This window comes from Gasterosteus aculeatus, chromosome 17 (assembly GCF_964276395.1).
Source record: "Gasterosteus aculeatus chromosome 17, fGasAcu3.hap1.1, whole genome shotgun sequence".
Taxonomy (NCBI): Eukaryota; Metazoa; Chordata; class Actinopteri; order Perciformes; family Gasterosteidae; genus Gasterosteus; species Gasterosteus aculeatus.
Genome location: NC_135705.1, coordinates 4764248 through 4777408, shown reverse-complemented (window position 1 = coordinate 4777408; position 13161 = coordinate 4764248). Strand labels below are relative to the sequence as shown.

The 13161-nt window shown below is 43.3% G+C and overlaps 1 protein-coding gene across 1 annotated transcript; it reads left to right on the top strand.

Moving 5' to 3' along the window:
* Positions 1–48: 48 nt before the first annotated feature.
* On the top strand, positions 49–12990 carry vapb (VAMP (vesicle-associated membrane protein)-associated protein B and C). The gene is made up of 6 exons (XM_040203739.2): positions 49–358; positions 4414–4566; positions 8285–8388; positions 8904–8984; positions 9767–9943; positions 10908–12990. The coding sequence occupies exons 1-6, from the start codon at positions 301–303 to the stop codon at positions 11061–11063; spliced, it is 729 nt and encodes a 242-aa protein (XP_040059673.1). The 5' UTR covers positions 49–300; the 3' UTR covers positions 11064–12990.
* The last annotated feature ends 171 nt before the right edge of the window (positions 12991–13161 follow it).

Sequence of the window (13161 nt, the reverse complement as noted above, 5' to 3'; positions counted from 1 at the left end):
CACCGTCCCTGGGTGCACCCCGGCACCACCCATCGTCACCCTCCCCGCTGGGTGGCTATGCAGAGGCGGTGACGTCACCGGGCTGTCTCTCGCTCCCTTCCTGCTGCATCACAACAGCCGTGAGTAGCTCGAGTAGAACTGTTGACCGGCGGCAGCGGGAGGGGGGGGGAGCAGGATATCCACAGCCGATTCGTTGATAGAACAATTCTATTTACGTTGCAGCACTTTACAACATCCTAACGCGGGGGCGAGGGACAGGAACTGGTCGCAGTGCGATAACCCCCCTCCAGCCTTTGGGATATGGCCAGGCCGGAACAGGTTCTGCTCTTGGAGCCTCAGCACGAACTGAAATTCAGAGGTAAGAGGGGAGGGCCCGGCTTCGACAGGGAGGGGGGTGCCTCGGCCAGCGGTGTTAGGAAAAGGGAGGCGGGGGGCAGTGTTACGGTAACAAACCCGGGGAATTGCAGCAGTCGCATTTTGAAAATATTAACCTCGCGTGAAAGGACGGCGGGTCAACTCGCAGCTAGTTAGCTCGTTAGCTAGGTGGATTAGCTTCCGACCGGCTAGCCAGGCTAGTCCGGCCCTGGCACACATGTATGCTGTGGCAACTGCCACTAACTGCGGTTTACAAGTGCAACGGCGCAAAACCATACGTCCACTGGGAAGTAGCAGCCGTAATAAATATGTGACAGCATAATTCACCTCCGAAATGTATAACCTTTCATTGCCCACGAGCGACCACATCCTTAGCAGGTGTAGCTAGCTGACGCCCGCTCGCTCTCTGATTGGCTGTCTCGCTCTGCTGGCCAGCCAGCTGTCACTTAATGACTTGACAGCTCACATGACAAAATAAACGGGGCAGCATCTGCTCCTTGACGCGTGTTAACCACGGGCCATCAACATGCCCACCGTTCTCATCGCTTGGGCTTTACAATCGCTAATAGACGATTAAGTGAAGTTCAGCATTTGGCTGCATTACGTCGCGTTGCTCTAGGCCCAAATAATGTTGCATAAACACATTGCGTTGTACTACTAACCTGTTTGGCAACGGGCGTAGATTGTGTCTCGTTTTGAAATCTTTCTGAATTTTAGTGTGAGACTCACTACACTGTCAAACTTGTCCTGCTACCAGCAGAGTTGTCTTAATCAAAACTACAGAAGAGGACGCTCTTTAACTTTTACCCCAGGGATTACACCTAAAAAGAATATGCAACTTTTTGCCTCAAAAGCAACTTGTTTTTTTTAAAACTTTTATTAAAGTGTAATGATGCATTAAAAGTGTTTTCAGCACCTTATATTCTATACAGTAATGACGTGTTGGAGTTGTATCACGCTCACACCCGAGCGTGTTTGCAGCATGTTTAACCTGCAGATAGTGAGTATGATTACAGCACCAGAACAATATGGGATTGACTTGAACATTTTAAATTCCTTTTGCTAAAGGAACATGCCAAGCAGTGTAAGACTATTTTATTCATTTGAAGGTTTGGGGGATTGGGCTCTTTGTTGGTTCTGTTTTTTTTATTGCCAATAAGAAAAAACAGAATATCGCCGCTTCATCCTTTAACTTTGCATGAAGTAGGAGCACCGTTACATGTAGTGAACACTCATTTATAACTATGGTGAAACAATTCACTATACGTATGTTTGAGGTTTCCTATCATATCAATTAATTGGACATATACAGCCTTCATAAATGAGCAACGCACATATATCAAGAATATAGTCAAATGTGTTGCTGCGCTGGTGTTGACCAGACAGAAAGAACTATGTCCCTCCTCCGTATGATAGACAATACCACAAATCACATGTCAATAATCAGGCCCAGAGTCACACGTAGGGAGGCATCAGAGGTCTGTTAATAGCAGCTTGCTAACCTTGAAAAGCAGACGGCTTCAAACATTCTCTCTTCATAGTAGTTTTTAACTGCTACTTGTGGTTTTCCGTGAGTTGGACGCCATCCCGAGAACTTTTGAGAAAAGTAGTATATCAGGTGTACAGTAGTCGGTGGGGCGAGTCCCTTTCATTAAAAGCCTTTAGAAGTCGGGCCAAGCTTGTGGGGGTCTGACTTCCCCCTCTGTCTTTGCTCAAAGGGGAAGGGAAGTGTCAGTTGCTCTGGATGTTGGCCGAACTGAAACTTTATCTTGAATCTGGTGTATGTGCTAATTCCGCAGCAGCTCCGTGTTTCTATGCACAGTTAGTGTGTCTCTCTCTGCTGCAAAAGGTTTAGCTCACAAGCTGAGCTGCTGCAGTGGTCTAATTTGTTATTGTGGTAGAAAACTACTCTTGATGAGAGAACCTGACCTGGTTTAGGCTTTTATCAAAGCGGTAATCAAGGCATTAAATGAGTACAGATAACCGGAAGTTGGTAAACAAATGAACTCACTGTCAACGCAAAGTCATGAGTTGTTTTCACAAACAGATCACCAGACCGTCATTGTCTCAAAACCCAAATTAACCAACATGGCAGATCTCTGCTGATATACTTGCGCTTACTAACTCATCTGTAAGATGTGAACAGATTTTTAACATGCAGATGCAAAGTGGCATAAAATATTCGTCGCAGATCAAATTGGTCCTCTTTCATAGGCACAAAATAAATCTCGAATAATATGTTTTCTAAGCTTTTTCAATATATATACTGTAAACTTCCCCTTGATGCATTTAGCGGCGAATCATCAGAGTTTGGGCCCTTCACTTAACTTTGAATTAGCTTTGCTCTCACTAGAGCTACTGGAATAACAGTAGTGACTAACGACTGCCGCTTAGCTGTGAGCATCTATTCCACTGTGCACCGTCTGGAGTGAGCTGTCAATAGAGAAACCTTTTGCCAGAAATAACAGCCATAAATTAAGGATATATGTAACACTGTGGTTTTGTGAGGGAGGACTTGGGTAATACATAGAATGAGATTTGTTTGAATTTGCACGCCCTTCAGGATGTGCTGATAAAATCAAAGAAGACTCATTAGACTCTTTCCTTTCTCCTGAGTCAATGCATTAACCAGATTAGTTTTTTTTGTGCTTTCATTTCTTTATTTTGCACAGTGTATAATTCCCCATGGATTTGACTTTTCTGTTAATGTCGTTACTACTGAAGTAAGAAGAAAACCTCACACCGCAGTGCAGAGCGCTTGCTCTTGAATGAGCGGAATAACTATACCTCTGAACCTCTGCCCTCATTTTATTCACCCATATTCTTCAAATAGGTCTGGTGTTGTGCTCATTGATGGCTGTTTGAACAGCAGAACCAACCAGATCTTTAATTAGCAATGGGGACACCGTCTTTCTGTGCTAACAGGTAAAGGAAAACAAATGGCCCAAAACAAAGTTACTGCTGATTAGTATGAGCAAAATAACAGTTACTCCCAAAGAGTAAAAGGCAAATTAACAAATATGGACACTTAAAGAAATAAAGAAAGGTATTCATTAATGGAAAACAGTTCAGCCGATTATTACTACAGTGGGCCCCAGACGGTTACTCACAAAACAAATTGTCTTCCATTGTCCCAGCTAAGGAATTTCTGCAGGATATTATAGTTGTGAACATCGGGGGCAGCGATGTGAACCTGCCTGTTGTTCCGCTCTCGCTCTCCTCTGCTTCATGTCCTGATTCTCTCCATTCATACAACCTCAGACAAATCTCAAGGTTGAGCGCGGACCACCTTGGCCACATATACATTATGTGTCATTAACCAATAGAAGTCATAAGTAATTGGACACAGCTGCCTTCACTCTGTTTTTTTTAAAGAGGTGAAGACCACAGGAGAAGATGCCATGTCAACACACCATGTTTGGGAAATAATTTAACAAAATTAAATTTGCTCGATAGTTCAAATACAAGCAGTTGAAACGTGTCAACGGGTGAATAGAAATAATGTAACTATCTTTTTAGAATCAATATTAAAAGGTTAGTGCTTCATAAAAAAAAAGAAAAGAAAGTTCAATCTAGTGCCGCAGTGAGGATGTAAACACACGTAATCTGTCGCTCACCCTTTGGTTTTGGCACACATTGACATTTTGCTGTGACTTTGGTTTTCTGCACTATTGACAAATCTGTGCGGCTCCATGGATCCGGCCCCGTGGGAGCCTCGGAGACGTGTGGGCTGCATCCACAATGATCGCTGTAATTCATCAATCAGCTATTCCGATCACGGTAGTGCGGTTAACGGGCCTGTGATTTATATGGATTTTGTTCATCATTAGGACAGAATAGACGCAGAGAAACGCAGATGGCATGTTCACAGTAATCCAGTTCTCACCGGGTCGTCTTACTGAGATGCGAACAACAGACTGAAATTATTTATCTTGACCTGTATTAGTTGAATTGACGGTAAAACTCCAAAATGTTTGGTGTAATGAAGAAAATGTGTTTTAGTTTTCAAAATCTTGACCACGTCTTCCCTCTTCACAGGTCCATTCTCAGACGTGGTCACCACATATCTCAAGCTCTCCAACCCCACAGACCGGAATGTGTGCTTCAAGGTGAAGACGACAGCGCCGCGCCGCTACTGCGTGCGGCCCAACAGCGGGATCATCGACGCGGGGACCTCGATCAATGTCTCCGGTATTGATTGAGACAGTGATCCATCAATGTTGTTGTTGTTAACTCACAGGCAACGTCGACATGTAGCTGGTGCTGTGGCCAAAACCATTAGTAGTATCGATTTGAATCTGATTTAATAATTAGGCTAATCTATTATCTCTCCAGTATCCTGACCGGTTTTGCTCTTTTTCTCTCTCACTCACTCACACACACACACACACACACACACACACACACACACACACATCACTCTTCTCTCGTTACCAAGTCCCCACCTGGTCGGCCTCAATCCGCGGCGTGTTCTCTGAGGGAGGCCGGTACCAGCGTTTCCTCGCTGTGCCACCTCGGCCATTTACGGCCACGGACTCCTTTTACAACTTCCCCTATCTGGTGTCAACTACTGTCAACTGTGTCACTGTGGCCTTAACTGTCAGCGGGCGACAACCCGGCACGTTTATTTCTACACCCATATATTAGGTTGAGAAAGGTCAGAGGTTTGAGTCCCTGTAGGAGATTGCTCTTCTAGGAATGTGATCGCTAAACACAAACACACAGGCACGGCCCGTCTTCAGGGAAAACTCAAGAAGTGTTGGACTTGACAACAAGATGGTGAGGTTTCTAATCTCTCAGATATCATGTTGGGTTTTAAATTTAACACACAAATGCATATTCAAGTGCAGCACAGCTGTTTTTTTTATTTCTATGTCAGGCTACATTCATTGGATTCATTTTACATTATTTGTTGAACTAGACTATAAATGGTGTCTGGATAGCATAACATTTTCAATAACTCGAAAGTTTTATAGTCCAATAAATGATTGGTCCCAAATTCACATTTACATTCAACATGTTCTGCTTCAATCCATAATTGATGGTATTTAGCCGTTCAAGAACAACATTTTTACTGTGGTTTAAAAGAAACAGTTCGGTCTCTCGCTTACCAGACACAGATGGAAGCACGGGCTGGACTCCCAGCATTCTAACAGCACCATAAATGATTTTTATGTTATCATGGTAAGAAATTCCAGAAGATCTAGTTTTTCCATTTGTTGGGTGATGACTTCATAAAAATATGAGACGACCATTCAAAGCTTTATTAGCAAATCTCCACAGAAGCTTTGAATGTAAGGCAGACATTCGCTTCAGCCTAAAGATACTAAGTAAAGATACTATTCTGAATAAAAGCACCAAAAGATGAAGATGAATGTCACTCAGTAACTCTTTTAACAGTTTGATTATCAGCTCAAGGAGATGTAATGTCGTACCTGCCACCTTGTGTCAATCAGCTGTTTTATGCAGAAGGAAATCCATTCAGCCCGATTATCAGACCTGAGGAGTACGTACGGGGTGTTTTTGTTTTTATTTTAGTTTATTTTCCACTTTTTTTAAAAGCTACTTTATGGTCAAATAGTGATAAAATAAACTTAATGGGTTATCTAACCAATAGCATCACACTGTCATTGGTGGCGCATTCGGGGATTTTTTTTTTTTCCGTCTAGGAAGATTTAACTGGATCTGCAACTTTCTGGCCTTTTAATATTTAACAAAAGCTTCGTTTTACTTGCAATCGTGGCAGAAGAGAACGGCCTGCCACAGGACACCTAAAGCCGGAGATGTGTCATGTGTTGGCTCAGCGGAGGGGACACACGGGGCTTCTGAAGCTCGACCCAGCTGCAACTGTACATGTTCCCCGTAGCCATGACCACAGGAATGCTACTGAGGTTGATCGGTGTGATGTAGCAGCATCCAGTGGAAAAATTTGTGGCAGGAATGTTAAAAGAAAATCCTTGGATCCAAAAATATTGAGCGTCTTCGGGGAATATGTCAGAAGTTTTTCTGCGAAAATCAATAACGTGCCGCAATAAAAAAATCATTGTTTTGTTTTCCGTTATCATAATTATCTTCATCTTCCATCTTTGGTCCTTAAACAAAGAATTTTATCTTTTGTATCAATTGTTTACTTACTGCTAAGTAAACGGACGGCTTGGTGAGATACATTTCAAACATTACCAGTCAAAGCCTTTGCTTACTTTTATTATGCGGTTGGCTCAAAAGCTGATTGTGTGAATTCTAGTTTGGGGTGTCTTTATTTTTGTTAGGTGGTCAAATACAGCTTTTGTTATTGAGGATGCTACAGGAAATTCTCATTGAATAACTAAATGCTGCTGTATCAAGGACGTTTAACATGATATCATGAAGAGAAGAGCTGGAACAAGTGCTTTATTAATCATTAAAAGCTCGTGCTTCCAGCCTTTTTTTTTTTTTAAATCATTCCAAACAAGATAAATCTCTTTTTTTTCCAATGTCAGTCAGTCACATTCATTTGAACCATTTTCTGAAATATTATCAACCAAGCATTTGATGGCTTTATCGGGGGAAAAAACAGCTGGTTTCTATTTAAATTAAAAATGAAAATGCTTACTTGTGTCCCTACAGTAGCAAATCTTGTGCACACACTATTACTCATACTCCACAGAAGGAACCTTTTCTGACCTCCCTCCCTCCCTCACCCCCCCAATCGGTTCCATTCATCACCAACAAGAAGGCAGGCGATTGCATCCTGCTTCCACCGCGTTGAACACAATTAGCTTCCGTCAGTTTGGTAAATGATGCCCTCTCAAGTGAAGATGATGTAAACGACTTTGTTTCCCTCCCGTGGCCGTGCTTTTACGCGCTCGGGCTGTTCTCGGGACCCTTTTCACGTTTCTGGTCCTTGAGCATACTTCCTGCCTCCGTCCTCTGGTGTTGTCCCCCGTGGACTTGAGGCTGATGGGAGGGCAAATTGAGTCTGACCGAAGCGGGACGTTCTCAATCTGTTCAAGGCGTCTGTTTCTGGTTTGCGATATTGAACTGCCTTGATTGCTGTAATGGTGCAAGAGTCCAAGAGTCACGCAGGCATTGAAGACACAGTTGGTACTGATGTAGAAAAATGCCTTTCAATTACACCCTCATTTAAAAAGGTGAAAGGAGTGAAAGATCACCGGCCTACAGCCGTTTTATCTCCTCTGCACTTGAATACGGACATAAGAAAGTCATCATTGTAAATCATCATTACAACTTTAAAATACCTTCTCAGTCATTGGAATGACATCAAATAACACACCACTGACGTGGAGGACTGATGTGGTGATGGGTTAAAGTCGTATTCCAGCCCAACACCTGCTTTTTGTTACGGCGATACGCAATGTTAAGAAAGAAAAGAAAAAGGGTTTGGAAGCTGTTGGAGAAATTACCCCCTGTAGTATTTGTAGTTCTGTCAGTGTTTTGCCGTCATGGTAACACAAAATTAAAGATAAATCACCCCATCACTTTTTCCGAGCAGCAGAGCCTTTAAGACGTGAAGGAACTAGTTTTCTGTTTGACAGGCGCACGTTTTTTTTGACATTCCTCCTGAATCCGAGGAGGGGACACCGAGTCGAGGAAGGGAGAGAGATGGAAAAGCTTAATTGCTGGAGTTTGTTTTGTATTCGGGCGGCAGATCTTTACCCACAAATCATCATTGGATAGAACTAAAGAGACACTTTGTTTGACACGTTCTCCTGAGGACGGGAAATGAGGATGAGGTTTAGAAGACAAAAACAAGTGGAATAAAATGTTCCATGTTTATCTCAATTCTCGGTTGTCAGCTGAAGGGAAAGAAACCATCTTAAAACGTGTTGCTGTGTAAACTGTGAAAGTCATCAGTGACTTTATACTAGTAATTCCACACGTGATCACCACCGTCATTTTTGTATTTCAGTTATGCTGCAGCCATTCGACTATGACCCCAATGAGAAGAGCAAACACAAGTTCATGGTCCAGTCTGTGCTAGCGCCTCCTGACATGACCGACATGGAGGGAGTGGTGAGTGTATCGTCTTCCCAAAAAACATCAGTATGTTGGAGTGTTTGCCGGTGCTTTAAGAGGCATTTAACCTGCATGTCCCAGATTGCATGAGCAATTTGACAATGACAATGAATGCTGTCTGATTATAACTCTGATTGTAATCTCAAAGTTCTTTTTACAATCATTGGTCAACTATTACAATAAATAATCATTCCTATGCCAGTAAATATTTTAAGAATACCTGTCAAAATATTGCATTTTCTTTGATTTTCTTTAAACCTCAGGAGGTCTTCTGACGCTTAATCAAAGCCGTCTTGTGTTGGTGCCATTGGTCGGTCTCACAGGCACTAAAATTCCAACTTTGCATTGATCCCGTACATGTACTAAATCCAGACATGTTACACAACTAAACAATTAATAAATTGGCTTTCTGTCATCCTGTGACTACTCATTATCAGCAGTCTCTTTTGCCTTTCATAAATAACAAATCATTTATTAATCCTGTTTTCTTTATTTCTGGTCCACTCTTCCAGTGGAAGGAGGCAAAGCCAGACGAGCTGATGGACTCTAAGCTCAGGTGTGCTTTTGAAATGCCGGTGGAGAACGAGAAAACGGTAAGCACGTGGGCTCGCTGCTTCTCTCCTCACGTCGGCTTTCATTGTCACTTCAGATCGGATGTAGAAGACGCAACATGAAATTATTTCTCAAATGGTTTCATGCAATTATTTCGGGGAAAAAAACATATTGGCCATCAGCAGAAGTATTTGTATGTATTTTTCATTATTAGCATGTGGACATATGAGGGCAAACTATGTAGACGTAAAAGCTGGCAGCAGAACCGTTGTCTCTGTGGACTCAACGGTCGGTGTGGCTCGGGTGCAGTTCTGTCCTCACTTCTTTCCGTCCCGCTCGCCCTTTTGTCCCTTTTTTCCCCGCTCTTTGTTGTAGTTACATTTGAAGCATTAATCTTCATTACCTTCCTTCGCCGTCTTTCCTTCCCTTCTTTCTCCCCACGCCCTCACATCATCAGCTCCCATTTTGATCAATCCCACATGCACTTTATTATCGTAGCGTTTTCTCCTCAGGCGCCACACAGCTGTAGAGACATTATCCCATCATGATATGAACCAGGTCTACTGCTTTCATGAGCCCGAGGAGGGAAAAGGAGCCCAGCTGGTTGTTTACAATGAGTCCTGGGCTGTGTGATGCATGCACACAGCACACATAGGCTGCTTAAGAGGAGGATTTGTTCATATGTACAAAAGTCCCAGGACATGAACAGAAATCCGCAGCGCGTGGCGGCCAAGTGACCGGTCAGGATCGCCACGGAAACGCTGTGGCGGCAAACACTTGTCTTGTTGCGCTGTAACCTGTCGCCTCGTTAACCTGCTTACAGCATGACGCGGAGTCCAACAAGATGTCGTCCGGCTTGCTGAAGTCAGAGTCCTCCACGCTGCCTCCAAAGTCGATGAGCTCCACCCTCGATGACGGCGAGGTAAAGAAGATCATGGAGGAGTGCAAGAGGCTGCAGATGGAGGCTCAGAGGCTACGGGAAGAAAACAAACAGATCAGGGTGAGTGAAACGACTTGAGGATAGCGGTGAGACAGAAGAGAGCGTGTTTGGGCCTATTTGGAATTCCTGTTACATAGACGAGCACCGGCTCATTAGTGGGCAAAGGTGAAAGAACAAAGCAGATGAAAGCTAGTATGATTCAGTCACCGGCACATTTATTACATACAGAATAACCAAATATAATATAAACCAAGGAAGCAAGGTCATCAGGGTCTCAAAGGCCAAAATGAATAAACAAAACTCCCCCACTAACTAGAAAGAGTTCAGCTTACCCAACGAAACTCCCTCAGTCAAGATAAAGTGAACATCAAGTGAACATTTGATTCACACAAAGTGTTGGTTCCAAACAAGCCCTCCCCTGTTTCTTTCAGTGGAGCCTCCAGATTGAGGTTTGCATTGAGTGCAATCGATCGGATCCGTAATCTGTGGCAGGCCTCGGCCCCTGGCTCGTAAAGCAATTTAGCAAATCAATGAGTTTTTCATCCATCACAACGCTCAGTGAAGTGAGGTTAAATAGTTTTTTTTTTGGGAAATGAGTGCCGTGCACACACACACACACACACACACACACACACACACACACCACATACGGCTCGGAGAAAGTCAAACTTCGCCGCCACCTCATCCACTTAAAGTTCTCGCCGGAGACAGAACGACTGTTGGCTGCTCCTGCAATTGAGATTAAACTAACAGAGAGCCCCCCCAACGCGCCCCCCCCCCCCCCCCACACACACACACACCTCCCCACCCGCTGCTGGGAAATGAAGTGTGTTACAATCTTGGCGCCTCCTGCGGTCCTCTGAGGATTGGGTCAGATGAAGATTTAAGCCGATCCTATTCCCTCGAGCTTGTAGATGAATAGTCTTATCTCACCGACCGATCGACAGGATGATTGGCTCTTCTTTTTCTCTCCGTTTCACTCACCGCCCACCCTTGTTTTTCTGCCTCCGTCCCCCCGCTTCAGGAGGACGATGGTATGCGGATGAGGAAGAGCAACGTGATGTCACCTCAGCACTCCTCACTCGGCATGAAGAAAGATGAGGGGTGGAGCGTCCGCACGATGGCCCTCATCGTGCTCTTCTTTGTGGTGGGCGTCATCGTGGGCAAGTTGGTGTTGTAGACGGCAGCGCAGTCCGGTGGTGCCGCAGCATGCTTTTGGGGGGGTTGAGAACGAGCACGGGGTCAGGGATGCCATATCCGCCGGGTGAGAGGGCTGGTACTAGTTTTGATTCAGTCTCATTAATGAAAAAAACAAAACAAAAAACAATGGTAATGTATGAGGAGATGAAAGAGAAAAAAAAGAATTAATTCATCATTACTGGTCTTGTTCTACTTAATCACCACATAATAATTCTGGCCCTTTTTCCCCAAAGTTTCATGTGCCCAGATTACTGGAGGGTGGGGGGTGTTAACGGAAACTCAATTTAAAGCCAGTGATCCAGACCAATTATATAACACCGGCGGTAATGTAGTGTTGGTGCGACAGAGTCAGTTTGCAATCCTGTCAACTTCATTTTACTGTATTGTTTCTTTTTCTAAGCCTACGCTCAGGTATACGTAATACATGAGCGTAGCCTGCCCCCGCCCGCACAGGCACACGCACACACACGTACACAGTATAACCAGGTGTTCCTTCCAGTTAAACTCCCTTTAAGGAAGGAATTTACCACAGTTATAATCCACACAGGGCCACCAAGCTGATTGCCGTTGTAGGCTTTGTAAAAATCATATTGTCTCTGATCGTAGAACAACCTTGATCAGTGTATGAAACACTACACCGTATGTTTTTTCTTTCCTTGTGTTGTTTTTATTTTCACTCTTACCTTTTTCACCTGTCACCTGTCACTCAGTGCTCACCGCGTCCCCAGTTGTCAGAGAGGGGAATGTTTGATTGCATGCGTTCACACACACACACACACACACACACACACACACGGATGGTTTGAATCTAATTTAATGCGATTATATTGGCAATAATATTATGTCATTTGGCTGTAGGTTTGCCCAACTACATCTTCAGTTTTCTTTCTCTATTGTTGCATTTCAATGATTTGAAGTCATATTTTTCTATTCGAGGGTTGAAGCATTTAGGAATAAAAGAAACCGGCTCCAGATTTGTAGGATTAGATCATTTCTGTAAATGTTATCCAGATGAAAAGCTGGCCTTGTGAACTACACACAAACCGCTTTATATCCTGAAGGGGACCACACGATGACATTGTACTGTTCCAGAGCTGATGGTTATTCTTTTGGTCTGAAATAAATAAAAACATTGTTTCATCTCCAAATTTGCATGAGGGGTAAAATAGCAGCGTAGAGAATCCGAATCAGAGCCATTTAATCGTTCTCGTTATTATTCTGCTTTGCAATATTTGAAGGAAAATGAGCAGATTTGTATCCCACTATATCGACATAAGATGCAGGAGTGCATTATCCATTGTTACACCGCAAGAAACATCTTAGTTCCAACACCGCTTCATGTTCAGTGGAGGGGAAGATGAAGGACATGACTGGGGGGGGCGAGATATTAAAATATACATGAGCTTGTGTTTCTACTGTATCTCTGTAAAGTGGTTGATTGAGGATGACTTGCTGCTTAGGGTGAGAACTGACCTTCAGTCCACGCTGGGGTCATCAGACCGGGGTCATGTAGTGCTGCCAGGAGGTTGTTCTTGTCCCGTGAGTCCTGATTGGCGTATCAGAGACTTTTTACATGAAAGAATATTCCAAAGTATCAGAACATACTGATTATTAATTCACCACAGTCCTAATGTGGTACTCCAAGCAGGCTCAAACAAACCATAGCAATTACATTGGAATACTAATCGATTCAGGCCTAGTTATAAAACACACTACACTGACCATCACCGTGATCTATGTAAGCAGTCTGCAAACTGTTTTGTATGTATATAAATAAATAAATACGTCTATCTGAGAAGAATATTAATATTCCTAGTTCAAGTAGTCTCTCTGGTGTATAAAAACAACCCAACCTGGTTGGACTATGTAGCATCTTAATAAATTAAATGAATAAAGCCCCTACCAAACTGTGTGAAGTCATTTTATACAGACACGTTTGCACATGTTTACTCCGTATAACACAAACCATGTTTTTATTTGACAAAAAAAAGGTGGCCATAAGAATTATGGTACAAAACACAGACACTATCCTAATAAACTGTAAATTACTATTATTAATTTAATGAGTACAGACACAC

Excerpts from the sequence above, each read along its gene's own strand:
- vapb (XM_040203739.2), top strand. The coding sequence starts at position 301 with ATGGCCAGGCCGGAACAGGTTCTGCTCTTGGAGCCTCAGCACGAACTG. Across the intron at positions 359-4,413 it reads GCACGAACTGAAATTCAGAG|GTCCATTCTCAGACGTGGTC; the intron begins GTAAGAGGGGAG and ends CCCTCTTCACAG. Across the intron at positions 8,389-8,903 it reads TGACCGACATGGAGGGAGTG|TGGAAGGAGGCAAAGCCAGA; the intron begins GTGAGTGTATCG and ends CCACTCTTCCAG.